The 14,908-nt window shown below is 46.9% G+C and overlaps 1 protein-coding gene across 2 annotated transcripts in view; it reads left to right on the top strand.

The window, feature by feature from the left end:
* Srgap1 (SLIT-ROBO Rho GTPase activating protein 1) overlaps nt 1-14,908 on the top strand; it is a 204,108-nt gene that overhangs the window by 50,860 nt on the left and 138,340 nt on the right. For both annotated transcript variants that reach the window (XM_052753483.1, XM_052753484.1), the window contains exon 2: nt 9,035-9,230. In XM_052753483.1, the coding sequence (XP_052609443.1) occupies nt 9,035-9,230 (196 nt within the window). The remainder of the gene's footprint in view (nt 1-9,034; nt 9,231-14,908) is intronic.

Here is a 14,908-nt window from a genome sequence, read left to right as displayed (position 1 = left end):
CCTGCGTTGCTTCAACTGCCTTTGCTGTGAGGTAGTTAAACTGCAGGCATCCATTACCCGGATTTATTGCCTTTTATCCTGGGCAGCATTTGAAAAAAATGCAAATTCACTTTTCTGCATTTTCTGAAAATGTTAATAGGCCAAAGTATACGTACTTGGCTTTCAAGAGCTATTCAAAATTGATCTTTAGTAATGCTTAGGCTGATACCACTTCACATCAGGGTAGATGGTGAAGCCGTAGAAAGCCAAAGCTGGACTTCCCGGTCAGTAGTCATGAGAATGAACCGTACAGAGAGCACAGCTCCTTGCTCTGTTTAATCCAAAAGAGGCTACTCGCTTGTTTTCCGTTTTTGTGATTGTTTCATTTATTGAAAATAGATTTCAGTTTCCATAAGTGTCTAGTGTAGCCCAAGTATGGTTTCCCCTCCCCCCTCCCAGCTCCTCCCTACCTCCGCTTCCATCTACACACACACACACACACACACACACACACACACACACACACACACACACACGCACGCACGCACACACGCACGCACGCGCGCATGCGCGCGCGCTTACTTCTGTCTCTCCTTAGAAAGCAAACAGGCTTCTAAAGAATAACAACAAAATATGATAAATCAAAAACAAGTCAGAAGAAGAAAAGGAACCAAGGGGGAAAACACAAGAAACTCACGTAGACACGGAGACACACACAAAATTCTGTAAAAAAAAAAAAAACAAACAAACTAGAAACCATAACATATACACAAAGGACCTGTAAAATAATGTGTGTGTGTGCGCGCGCACGAGTGTATCACATTATGAGACACAGAACCTCCAAAGATGCTGCTGAGTTCATTTTGTGTTGACCCTCTTACTATTGGGCATGGGACCCACCCTTAAGAATGGTTCATTTCCCCAATGAGACTCCCTTGGAGAAAACTAATTTTTTCATTTCCAAGTGGTTATCTATTGGAGATCGCTTCTGAGTTAGGGGTGGGGGCAGATGTCCACTTCTCCTGCAGTTCCAGGGCTCCATCTGGTGCAGACCCACGCAGGCCCTGTGCTCTCTGCCTCAGTCTCCATGAGTTAGTTCCTATGTGCGGCAGCCCTGTTGAACACTCTTTCCACCTCCTCTTCCACAGAGTTCCCTGAGCCCTGAGAGGAGGGATTTGACGGAGACATCCCTTTTAGGTCTGAGTGTTCCAAGGTCTCTTAGTCTCTACATACTGTCTGGCTGTGGGTCTCTGTATTTGTTACCATCTGCTGTAGGAGGCAGCTCCTCTAATGACAGCTGAGCAAGCAGAATGCCACTGGAGTCATTTCATCGCTACATTCCTCTGCAGTGGCATTTGGTTTTCCCCTAGGTCCCTGGGCTATCTGGTCTCAGGCTCTTGGTCGCCCAAGCAGTGTGGGATACAACAAGTTCCATCTCATGGGGTGGGCGTTAACTCAATCAAATAGTGGTTGGTTCCTCCCAGATTCTTTATACCACTATTGTACCAGCATGTCTTGCAGGTGGATAACTCTTACACATTGAAGGGTTTGTAGCCGGTGGTGCTGACCTTTCTCCTTTGGTAGTGTGCAGAGTGCCTTCCTATACCGTGAATACTAATCGGTGGGGAGGAGGCTCGGGATAGGCATGACTTCTCCATGTTCAGTGAGTTGTGTAGATGTTGTCTTCGGCAATATGGCCTTACCCTCAGTTTGCAGAGAACCAGTAGCCTTCAATTAGATGGGACCCATTCCTGGTACTGGAAGCTTCATTTGGTGATGTGGGATGTCCTGTTGGGCCTCTCTCCCCTCTGTTGCCTGCCGATTTCATGTAGCTTGCTTTCATAGATGTATATATTGTAGGAAGATTTTGCTATGTTAGGTTTCCATATGACCCGAAAAGGGATGGATCTCTCTTAAGTCTGTGTTCCTAAAGATGTTAAGCATCTCTGGACTTCTAAGATGAAGACTGGTTTTCAGCATGGAGTCGAAGCAATTTGACTCCATCGAGATCTGTTGTAATACTTAGTTTGCTCAAGCTATTAGTGATACAATTCTAAGGCAGAAAAGGACCACAGGGAATCAAACACTGTGGCAGGAACCTGAAAGGTTACTTATGGTCCACATATTATAGACTTCCTTCCCTGAAACCCTACCCCAAGGCCAGGCTCAAAAAGTATTTTGAATCTATTTAAAAACTTTATCTACACTGCTCAAATCTGCACTACCTTCCAATCCTACCTGTCTTTTGGAGGCAGCGCAGGACCAAGCCCTCTGAAGGCACCATGGATGATGTCTCCATTTGCCCAGTGATGTTCCCTTTTCAGAAAGCTTAGCTCATACCAGATACATACCATCAATTCTCAATTTGCTTTTTCTTTCTGCATTATCCACTTAATAACCAGCTTGCTATGGTTTGGATATGAAATGTTCTCCTAAAAGGCTCATGTGTTGAGAGCGTGGTCCCCGAGCTAGTGGTGCTGTTGGGAGTTGACTGGATCAAAAGGGTCTTAACTTCATCCATTAACCTACTGCCGAAGTCATCCTTGAATGGGATATTAGAAGGTAAGACCGAGTTGGAGGAAAGCAGTCCCACGGGAGTGTGCCTTTCCTAGCATATCTTGTCCCTGGTCCCTTCTGTGCCGGCTCTCTGCTTCCTGACTACTGCAAAGTGGATAGCTTTGTACCCACACAACACACTCTCCACGGGGATGTTCTGTCGCAACCCAAGCCCACAGCAGCAGGCTCAGAGAACACAGACTGAAACCTCGGAAACCGTGGGCCCAGAGAGGCCCTTTCTCTGATGTCATTCTTTGGGGGTCCTTTGTCACCACAGTGGTGGGAAAGCTGACTCACAAAGCGCTCCATATGGTGAGGAAGCATTTTCCTATCTCATCCATGGCAGCCCTGCACTACTTGTGGAAGGGGGCTGACAGGCTAGTGGCCGTTCCACAGTCGAGGAAACAGTTCTGCGGCGATTGTTCCTCCTTCGATGCCACACTTCTAAGTGGGGCCCTTCGTGTTCTGTGTTTGCCTCGTGCGTAAGTCTTGTCTTCTGACCAAGTCTGCTAACTCTCTTCAAACACTCGTTTGGTGGGCACTCTAGATCCACTCACGAGAAAGCTAGCCTCCAGTTTTCTGAGGTCTTAGAGGAACACTGTCTCTTAGACGGTAATGATATGTTGATGATTTTGATGGGTTAAGTAGTTACCTTTTATTTTTAATAGTACTTTAATAATACCTGAAAAAGTATAAAGACAGGCAAATGGACGAAACCAGTTTCATATTTACAAGACATGGCATGTCTGGTTTATAATTTTAAGACTCATACACAAATTTTTGGAATATTTTTCTTCTATCATATTAAGATTTTGGAATCTGTATCTTTAATCCCAGCACTTTCAAGGTAAAGGCCTGAAGATCGGGAATTCAAGCCCAGCCTCTTAGTGACTTTGGAGCCAGGCAGCCTGGGCTACATGAGACTCTGTCTCTCGACACCAAAACAAAGGTTTGGGAATCTAGGCATCTTTCAAAATGTGCCGTGTGACTGATGGCCACATCGTGGGCTGAGCAGCTCCTTGGATTTCTCTACAATGTAACTGAAAATCAATTTCTATTCTCTGTAAGAAATTAAACGGAAATACAGTAATCATTAGTTCTACACCAGAAGGCAGAAGGAAATGATTCATAAATAACTAAGCTAATGGGAGGCTTAGGGGGAAACTTGAACACCGTCCATTCGTGCAGGAGTTCTATTGTTTTGTTTTCTGGCAGTTTTTTTTTTTTTAATATTACTGTATTTTTGTGGTTGTTGCCGCTGCTGCCTTTTTCCCCTGTAGTTTTTTTTAAATATGTATTACTTTATTTTGTTGTTTTGTTGCTGCTGGTGGTAGTTCATTTTGGCCACTAATTCATCGTTGGATGGAGGGCTATAAGCTTACAAAGGAAATTATTTCATGAGGTGTCGGACACTTAGCAGCTTCCGTACTTGTTTACTTATGTGCGCCATTTTCTGGAACGAAATCTGAGTCTCTATCTTCCTTGCTCAGAGTTGTTTGTTAGTCTCTTCTCAGTGAAGCGTCTAAAAGCTGCCAGGTGTGCGTATTAGTTTTTCTCAAACGGACTTGACACAAACTAGAGTCACCGGGGAAGAGGGACCTCAATGGAGGAATCGTCCCCATTCTGCTGCTCCGTCCATGGGCATGTCTGTGAGGAATTTTCTTGAGTAATGAGTCATGTGGGAGGGCCCAACTCCTTCTGTGCAATGCCGCCCGTGGTCAGGTAGGTGGTCCTGGGTTCTATAAGAAAGTGAGCTGAAGCCGGGTGGTGATGGTGGTGCACGCCTTTAATCCCAGCGCTCAGGAGGCAGAGGCAGGCAGATCTCTGTGAGTTCGAGGCCAGCCTGGTCTACAGAGCGAGTTCCAGGACAGCCAGAGCAACACAGAGAAACCTCCTTCTGGAAAGCCAAAAAGAAAAAGGTGACTTTTGTTTGTTCAGTTCATTGTTCTTATAGATTTTTCCTTTCTGCTCTAAATTTTCAGCTTAAGCTGGTCTCACAACTTTTACGACTGGTGTTTAATTAAGGCAGCGGTTACTAGGTTGTCTAAACACTCACATGAGCAATGAGCACGCGAGTAACCAGTAGGGCTGGCGAGAATCTGACTCGGTTTTTAAGACTCTTGAAGGCAAGAGGCTGGTGCGTGATCTGGGTCATCCCTAATTTCCTTGGCGTGAAGGTTACTAACTCATTGTGACAGAATATAGACTCCTGGTGTGAGGGAAACCTGACCTGACCACATGAGAAAAATGAAATAACCGAGGTGGTCTTGGTGCCTTCACAACTAGTACTGGATTATCATTTGCCAGGTGACGGTAGTACCCCCCTGCCCCGCCCCCGTCCCGTCCATCTGTTTACACCAGAACCCTTGACACTTAATAACATATAGAGCAATAGCGCATCAACATTTCCATGTCACACTTAACCATTTGCCATAGACGTTTATTTTAAGAGTTAGGACTTCCCATTGTCAAAGCAGTAGCAAGACACTCCTCCATTTCCTCTATTTCTGGGTAATATAATTTAATTTGGTGTTAGCAGACCTTTATAACTTAGAGGGACTATCTATTTTTTTTTCCTTTCCCCTCCCATCAGTTGCAATGGTTCAAAAGCCCTGTGCCTTGTGCTTATTAAACTATTGATGTTTCTCCATTCTGTTTGATGCTCAGTTGGAAAAGAAATGAATCCAGTCATTTTTTTAAAAAGTGACAGGATTCCTGGTGTGGTGGTGTAGACAGAGACAGTGAGTTCAAAGCCAGCCTGGTCTCTGTAGTGAGTTTCAGGCCACCCAGGGCTGTAGACTGAGACCCTGACTCAAAACAACAGCCCAAAACTGGAGGTGGCTTGGTGGTTAAGAACGCATGCTGCTCTTCCAGAGGACCTGAGTTCAGTTCCCAACACCTACTTTGGGTGACTCACAACCACCTGTAACTCTAGCTCCAGGAGGTCCAATGCCTCCGGCTTCCATTTGTACCTGCACCCACATGCACACACCTATGCACGGGCACGCGCACACACACACACACACACACACACACACACACACACACACACACACACATGCATAATTAAAAATAAATCTTTAAAATAACAATAGTTGAGACTGTATTAAAACAGCCATTATGATTTTTTAGGAGGTCCTGGCCTAGACTTTTATATAATGACCAGCAGAACCTGTCCAGAGACACCACGTTTTTACATTTTTCTGCTGCGTTTTGCAGTCCTGGGGGAGTCCTGGTGATAAATCCTTCCTGGTCCTTGGTTAGGTCAAGCATTCATACCCTACTAGGAATGATAACAGCAAGCATACAAGTGATAGCTGGTGAGGATGTTCACTGTCCGGCTTTTGGATAAATTCAGGACAGAAACGGAAGTAGTGAGGAAAGGGTCACCTTGTGTACACGTCACTTTAAATCCTGTCTAATTTGACAAGAAGTACAAAAGGAAAGCGCTGAAGGATGGCAACGCGGTCTCCACTGTTGCCACCGTCATTTAAAATGTGTCAACAACCGAAATTCTCAGGACTGCGATGCGTCTGTCCTTTAAAAACGGAACAGCTGGTTTTGAGATATAAGTTGTGTGTGCGGTTTACTAACTTGGAGGTTTATTCGGAGAGTTTCACAACTATCTGATGAATCTACCACTCCGATGGCTCCGTCTCATTGTCCCCCAAAAGAAGACCTCCCCCAACCGCAGCCACTTCCTGTGACCCTCTGAGTCTCCCAGCCCCCCAGCAAAACTCATCTACCTTCTGTCTCTGTGCATGAGTGTATCCTGGACACTTGGCACGAATGGAACTACAGATTGTATGGTCTCTCTCGTGAGAGCAGTCCCGGACAGTAAGCTTTCAGATCTGTAGTTTCTCTTTTTGAGACAGGGTCTCCTGTAACCCAGGCTGGCTTCAAATTCGCTATGTAGCCGAGGATGATCTAAAGTCCTTTGCTCATGTTTTAAGTTGTATTTTTTTGTTGTTGTTGTTTATTTTATTGTTGAGTTGGGATATGATCTGCAAGCATACCTCCCACCGTGTGGGGCGCTGTTTTCCTTCATGCTGGGTACAGCTGTGTGTCTTGTAATCTCCTTCATTATTTGGGACATCGTATCTTCCATACCCTTATAGTTCCATACCCTTCCATACTTCTCCTTCTGTATCTTCTCTTCATTGTGAACTGATGTTGGCACTCGAGGGTCTGTGTGCCACTCCAGAAGAAGCTGAGCGAGAACAAAGCTGTGCCTCCATAGCCTGGGACTCTGCCTCACCTGTGATACGAGCGCGATAACAATGTGCTCAGCTAAATTAAAATGAACTGTGACTCCGACAGTAACAGTCCCCCTCAAGACTGGCCCAGGAGAGCGGCTGGGAAGGGCCTTAATGGACTGCCCAGGAATCTGTGCCTAGGGAGAGACTTGCTGTCCACGGTCCAGAATTAATGCTATTTCTGGGAGTTTTAATTATTTACACCCAGTTGACGAAAGCCCATGTAACTGCTGAGTAACTTTGATAAGATCTGTAGCAGAGCCACTTTTATTTCCTATTGGATACCAAGGTGAGAGGAAGTGACAGGTGGGGAGGACCTAATATGATTGATTCACTTTCTGTTAGCACAGCAGGATTTGCTAAAAACCTCTTCATCTCCAAAGATTTACTGGAATTCCTGAATGAAAAATACTCCTTGATTTTTTTCTTCTTCTTTTTCTTCATGAAACAAAAATAGCTGTGTATTTTTAGGAGAAAACGTTTGGCAGCCATACTGGTTAAAATACTATATTGGAAACCACTTACTTGATTGACTGGGAAACAGATGCCCGCCCTTGTGGTTAAAAGCCTGTGGGTGGTGTTTTCTCTCCAGCAACCACTACTCTCCTGAGAGGTGAGGGGGAGGATCCCTCAACCCAGAGAGAACATGAGGTGTGCCTCCCTGCCTTTGCTGAGCCCCCACCCCCACCCCCCACCCCCGACACAGCAGTTCCCAGAGCATGGCAGACCCCAGGGCAGAGCACTTTCGGCCTCTCCGCCAAGCTGTTGCTGGGGAATAGGACCACTGCTCAGAACCACTGGATGGATGGAAAGATGGCAGGAAGTATTCCATTCGTCAGACTCACAGAGCGGAGACCAAGTCCTGGGGAGGTCCCACATGCTAACTGAGAAGACAATACTAACATGAATAGTGAAGAAGTAAATGTTATAATTCAGTATAAAATCAGCGCATTTCCTGGCCTGCCTCCTGCCCTCACACTATAACCATCCCACCGTCAATGAGTTTAATTAGCAGGATTAAATCCCTGCATCTCCGCCATCAGCTCTGTCTAGAAGGGATCCCACAAAAAACTGAAGAAAGTACTCTCGGACGGGATTCCTCCGTCTCCAGTGAGTTAGGTTGCTGCCCTCTTTTAGGGCCTAGGTGTGGACACTGGGAAGGAGGACAGAGAGGTTCTCCACTGGCAATACTATTCTTGTCTTTGGGAGCTAGCCACAGACCTTAGCACAAAAGCCGGTCAATGGTGTGTGGTTCGGGGAACTCGTTTTCCAAAGCACAGATTTCTCTGCAATGGCCGCTTACAACTAATTGGGCATCTGTTATGTTTGCTGTGTGCTCTTCCTGCATCCGTAGACGCATATCCTTCAAGTTCCTAAAATATAAAAATGGTCAAAGGAGTCTCAGGATGACGTGTGGCAGTAAAGGTGTTGGTTTGAACAATGTGTACAAGGTGAAGGCTGAGAGAGCAGCCTTGGTGTTATGAATAGAATAATAATTTGGAGTCCAAGAGTTGCCCTGTTATGAATGGATTATTTGGATATAGAAAGAAGTTATTTTTAGGTCCGGCATGCCTATAAACCCTGAAGTGTTTTACAAATGAGGAATGTGGGCCCTAAATAAAAACTGCCAGATGTCAGTCTCCGTGTGTGCCAACTAACGAATGTGTCAGCTCTGATGTCTGGAAGAGATGATGCCCATGTCTTTTCTGCTCCAGCTCAGAAGGCTATTTAACGTGAAATACCACTCGAAGTTTACAATGCACTGGATACCAACAGCACCCTGGTGTCTGGAATTATCTGAAAGGCTGTAATTTCTTTCCCTCATGACTCAATGTGTGTTTGTGGTATTACAAGTGTGAAACATATTTCTATTCAAATTTGCTATATTTGGGGTCTCATCTCATTGGAAAAAAAAAAAAGGCCAGCAGATGTTTTTTTTTTAAATTAAACAGCCAAGAAGGGCCAGTGGGATGGCTCAGTGGTAAAGGTGCTTGCCACCAAGCTGAGCTGAGGTCAATCTCTCAGACATACATGGTGGAGGGATGGAACCAGCTCCCACAGATTGTACTCTGCTCCCCACACCTGCTCTGTCTCGCTCATGTGCCCGCGTGTGACAGGTGCAATATAAAAATTAAAAACCAACCCGCCTCCGGGACTCCAGCAGAGGCCGTCGTAGGGGCCACCTGGGTGACAGGAGTCGCTCTTCCTGCCTTACATCAGGTGGCTTCTTGTCTCCCCCTTAGAGATCCGGGCTCAACTGGTGGAGCAGCAGAGATGCCTCGAACAGCAGACGGAGATGCGCGTTCAGCTGCTCCAGGACCTGCAAGACTTCTTCCGGAAAAAAGCCGAAATTGAGACAGAATATTCCCGGAACCTAGAGAAGCTGGCAGAAAGGTTCATGGCCAAAACCAGAAGCACGAAAGACCACCAGCAATTCAAGTAAGAAGCTGGTTCCAGCTGTGTGGGGGCTGAGCGCTCGCCTAGAGTGCATGAGGTCATAGGTTCAATACCTGGGGGTGGGGGTGGGGGAGAGAAGGAAGGAGGGAGGGAGGGAGGGAGGGAGGAGAGTCAGATGGACTGAGAGAGACTTGATTCAGGGTCACTTTTCCAAGGCGATTGGATACTCCACTTTTTCTCCAGACATGCTCCGTTCTGGATATTTCCTCTTTTGTCTAAAGTTATTGGCGATCAAGTCCCCATAAATGTAGCAACCTTTCTCCCTTCCCACTCATACTGCATAGAATTAAATTTATGTTTTGAATCAGTCTTTATAAAATTCCCAGCTACAGAGAAGCTGTTATCGGCCATAGGCAGACATTTGAACAGGGTGTGTTTAAAGAGCTGCTTTAAGCAAAGGCCTCGAGGTGTCTGTGGCGAGTGGTTGTTTGTTTTTCTTTCCATGTGTTGAGACCAGGTCTCATTCTGTAGCCCAGGCTAGCCTAGAACCTACGGCAGTCCTGCCTGCCGAGTGCCAGGATTATAGGCCTGCCCCACGCTCTAGTGATTTCTGTATAAAAGAGAAGCAATAACTTTGGTTTGGGTTTAGTGTTCCGGGAAAGCACCCCACCTCCACCCAACATGTTTGTAGTAATTAAAAAGAACATACAGGTTGTTCTGTTCGTGAAATATACTTCATAATGTAAAATCTCGGGGTCAGAGAGACAGGTAGGTAATTGTACATAAGTGTGTGAACAGGGGCAAGCACGGGGTTGCATTGACAGACGGGGCTGAAACATACTGTGTTATAGAAGTTGAGAAGTAAGGTCCTGGAAGAGTGGTGTGTGTGTGTGTGTGTGTGTGTGTGTGTGTGCGCGTGCATGCATGCCAATGCACGTATGTATAGTGGTGCACAGACATTAGAGTGTACTTGCTATGGAGGCCAGAGAACAAGCTAGGGCTATCGTTTCTTAGGTGTTAACACACCATTCACCTGCCCTTCTCTGCCTCCTCAGTGTTGGGGTCTGTGGCTCAAACTCACATCTTTGAGCTTACAAGGCAAACACTACCTCCTGAGCCATCTCCCTGGCCCCAAGAAGAGTGATATGTGAGTGGACACATACTGTCTAGCTGATGAGGAAAGGGGGCTAAAGAAGGGAATCCCATAGGTCAAGGACTGGAAGGAAAGGGCTCTAAGCCATGTTTGCAAAATAGTAGTTCTTTGGGAGTACGTGGTAATTGGATGGGCAGTGTGGCCACAGGCATCAATTGGAGCACACCACAGATTCTTACACATCTTTGTGGGCTTTATCCTGTAGACACGGGAGTCTCTGGAGTGTTTTAAGTTGAACTGCCCATACCTGCATTTAGGTGACAGGACAGGTTGTGGGCTACGGGAGGCTGTGAGTGAAGGAAGAACAGCAGGGTCTGTCATGGTGTGTCGCCTTATAATCTAGCCAGCCTAGAGGGAGAGGGGAACCCCCAGTTGGGGAGAGAGTTTTAAAAAAAAAAAAAACCAACCAAAAAACACCAGCATGGGCTTTTGTTTCAGAAAGCAAGATGGGCCAGGGACTCTGGAAAACACCTGTGCCATAAACCTCCCAGAAACAGTGGTTAAAGTATAATGGATGCCCTTATAAGTATCCACCTGGATTCACAGGAAGAGACAGAGACAGAGAAACATAGGGGGAGTGAGGGAGGGAAAGAAAGGAAGAAAGAGAGGAAGGAAGAAAGAGAGGAAGAGAGGAAGGAAGGAAGGAAGAGGGGGGAGAGAAAGGAAAGAAGGGAAGGAAGGAAGGGAGGGAAGGAAGGAAGGAAGGAAGGAAGGAAGGAAGGAAGGAAGGAAGGAAGGAAGGAAGGAAGGAAGGAAGGAAGGAAGGAAAGGTCTAGGTATTGTGCAAAGGTACCCATTCCTTAACCCAGCTGGTGACAAGGTCTACACAAGATGAAGATGTGGAGCAGTAAGCTTCCACCCTCAGCCCCTCCTTATTGTCCTGCAGTTCCCGAGGATACCCCACCCCAGTGACAGAGAAACAAAAACCAGCGGTCCTCCTACCCAAGGGCAACAAAGAGACCGCCCGGCCTGCTCAGCCTGGGTGTGAGGATACTGCTGAGGACCCGGCCTCTTTCTCCTCCATGATCTTGAAGTTCACTTTCATACCCTTCCATGACCTTGAAGCCTACATGAAAAGAAGGGTAGTCAGTTTGGCAAAATGGCTTATGGCAGGTCGAGGCCAAGCCGATGACCTGAGTTCAGTTGCCAGAACTCGCATGGTGGACAGAGAGGGAACTACTGAAAGTTGTCCTCTGACCCCCATGAGCCAGTGCGCCACCAAATAAATACATGTAATTCGATATGTACACATGCAGCTTCAAATCGCCTTTGACCTGAGCATTATCTGTTACTGAATGGAGAGCCAGAGAGGAAATGGGTCAAAAACTTAAAACCTGGCTCTACTAGCCATCAGCCAGACCTGGGTCTGAATGGTGACTAACTACTGCGTGGCTGGTTCACTACATACCTCCTCTGAGCTTTGGTTTCTCTAGCAGGAGGCATGGCAGACAAAGTCCTGGCTGTGGCTGGTGGCTGAGATGGGGATAGGTGTGCCGACTCCTTCTCCTTTTTCCAGACAGTTGAGTCTTTGGTACAGTCATACTCACACCATTGAAGCTAGACCTTGGAGCCTGATTTTACTCCGTGTGGGGTCGCTATGTGTGTGAACAGTCCTTAGCCTCAAGTTGCTACCTCAAATGCAAAGAGCAAGGCCCAGGTCAGCCGTCAGCCTCCCACACAGACTCCCTCTGACACCCACTTTGGTCCTTATCAAATCCTTGGTAAGCTTAACTTCTCTTGTTGACAGCACACAGTGAGTGGCTGTGGTAAGGATTAAGCAGAGTTAATGTCAGATCTCGATCACAGCAGCCTCTGAGACAAAAATAGCTAACGTTATATATGCAGCACTTCCTGTGTGCCTGGGGCATGATGGCAAGCATTTAAACGTAGACAGTAGCCCAAGTCATCTTCATTATAACCTCAGGAGACCGGTTCTGTTGTTTTACCCACTGTACAGAGTAACTGAAGTACAGAGAGGTAACAGTTACCCCACAGCCACACAGATAGGGTGTGGGAGCAGAGATGAGAGCCTAGAGTAAGTACAATCCACAATCCTACATTCACATTTAGGTGAATTTGAGGCAGGATCTCCCTGGGTTGTCCATGCTGTCCAAGCTGGCCTCGAATTTGTCATCCTCCTGCCTCAGCCTTCCAAGTTGCTGGGATTGCCCACCTGGACCACCCCAAACCTGGCTTGAAGTCCCCAGTCTCAACCTGCCTCCTGCCTCTTACTCAGTAAATGATAGCCGCTATTATTGTTATTATTATTATTATATGATTATCGGTATTGTGATTGGCACTAGTAACAAGGCAATGATAATAATGTGTTTGCTTACTCAATCGATGAAATACTATTTCATGCTTCCATCTGGGGGCATACTGAGGACACAAAGATGTACGAAATAGTCTGAAGGAATTTCAGACTACTTCGGGCTAAAGGATAAGCATAGTTCAAATGGACAGCGTGGCACTTGCTTCTGGGGCTAACAGGACAGGGACATGATAATAGAAAGACTCTGCTCACCTGCCGTGGACTCCGTTCCTTCTTGATGGTTCTAAGAGAAAAGACGTCCCAGGTCAGAGCTAGAATCCCAGTGCGCATGAGGATTTCTTCCTGGGCCTTTTTCTGTTCCTTTCCTTGCTTTGTCTTTTAGACAAGGATTGTAACTCAGTGTTTTGGGAGTGGTGGATATTTTCTTCGTTTTCTTTTTAAGACAGGGTCTTATAAGGCATCCTTGAACTCACTGTGTAACCCAGCCTGGCCTTAAACTCTTGATCGTCCTGCCTCAGCTTCCCCGATTCAATGCAATATTCAATGCAGAATCTGAGAAACCATATGGTAGAAAGGCGTGACTTTCTTTCCCCTGACTTAATGTGCGGTCATAAATGTTCATGAATAATGAACTGTTACATCATCTTGCTGGGAAGTTGACTGAGTGAGTTAAGTGCCTGTCACGCATGCCTGATGACCTGCTTTCTGATCCCAGAACCTGTGCGGAAGCCAGACGTAGCGGCACGCATGCGTGCGTCTGTCATCCCTGCACGCCTGTGGAGAAGGCAGGGGGCAGAAACAAGAGAGCCCTCAGAAATGGAAAGGCTGGTAGCCTGTGGGAGGCGAGAGCCCACATCAGAGGCTGGCCTTGGACGTCTACATCTGGGCCATGGCACATGACTTCCCCCTCTCTCTCCTCCCCCATCCCTGCCCTCTCACAGACACATGCAAATTAAAAAGAAGAAAAGTTAATAAAACCCCACATCTGATTACCGGGCACTTCTGTGCCCGAGTTTGGAGAAACACTGCCATTTTGCCATTTCATGGTTAGTTTTTATAGTCAACAACAACAAATTGTGGTTCTAATTTTTTTTAACTTTCTTTTTATTTGTTCTTTGTGTCTTTTCACATCATGCATCTCGACCCCATTCATTTCCCCGTCCCTTCATATCTGCCCTCTGCCCTTGCAACCCTCCCCTCAAAACAATTTAAGAGAAAAAAAAAAGGAAAAATCTTGTCATGGAAGCTGTGGTGTGACACAGTGAGTCACGCAGTAAACCCTTTTGTCCACATGTCTTTATGTGCAAGTGTTCATTGCAGAGTCATTGGTCCAGTTCGAGGCCTCTGGTTTCTGCTACACTATTGATGCTGGGCCCTCGCTGGGACTCCTCTTAGACATCCTGTTGTTGCCCTGTGTCGTGGAGATCCTTAGCTTTGGGTCTGTACAACCAGCCCCTTCACGTGCTCCCATAGATCATAGATGGGGTGGATATTGGGGTGGGCCAACTCATACCCCTGATTCTGGGCCCGGGCAGTTACAGGGTTGGTCAGTTCACTAGCTCTCTCCTATCCTCACCACCAGGGTGAGCCCTCCAGCACTGCCCTGGCTAGTTCAGTCCTTGCAGCAATGAGCAAGGCATGCGGCCAGTTCTCCTACATTCACGCCCTCAAGGCCGGCTTCCTACACCTGGACCATCAGGGTCAGCCCTGCTGCCTCGCCCAGGCAAGGTACAGGGGCCACTCTGAGTGCCGCAGCTGCTGAGGGGTAGGAATAGCTCTCCTACTCTTAATGAACTCAGGGTCAGCTCTCCCACCTGCCTCAGGTGAGGGGGCATCTCTCCCCACGACCCACACCACCATACGGAAGATGAGGAGTGGGGCCCAATCTCCCACGGTCACATTCTCAGCACAGTTCACCTTTACCCGTGTGAATAGGGTCAGCTCTACTGCGCTGCCCGGGAGACGCACAGGGCCCACTTTCCCAAGTGCTGCAGCTGGTAATAAAGGGGAGGGTCAGCTCCCTTGCCCGCCACAGGTGGCGGGGCGGGGGAGGGGAGGAGGGCAGGAGGGCATCTTTTTTTTTTTTTTTTTTTAAGCAGTGGCATGCTGGTTGCTCACCATGTTGGGGTGGAGTTTTTCCTTGAATACATATGTATAGACGTCTAATTTTGTGTGCTTTGCAGTTCATTTAGTTTTATTATCTGAAATAAACCAGGAGCATATACGAATCAGATGGCCCAGTAAGTTTCACCAGGACATGTGACCCATCATGAGCCAGCAAACTTTCGGGTTCCG

The sequence above is a fragment of the Peromyscus californicus genome, unplaced genomic scaffold (assembly GCF_007827085.1).
Source record: "Peromyscus californicus insignis strain IS unplaced genomic scaffold, ASM782708v3 Scaffold_24__1_contigs__length_46423439, whole genome shotgun sequence".
In the NCBI taxonomy this organism is placed as follows: domain Eukaryota; kingdom Metazoa; phylum Chordata; class Mammalia; order Rodentia; family Cricetidae; genus Peromyscus; species Peromyscus californicus.
This window is presented reverse-complemented; position numbering and strand designations above follow the sequence as displayed.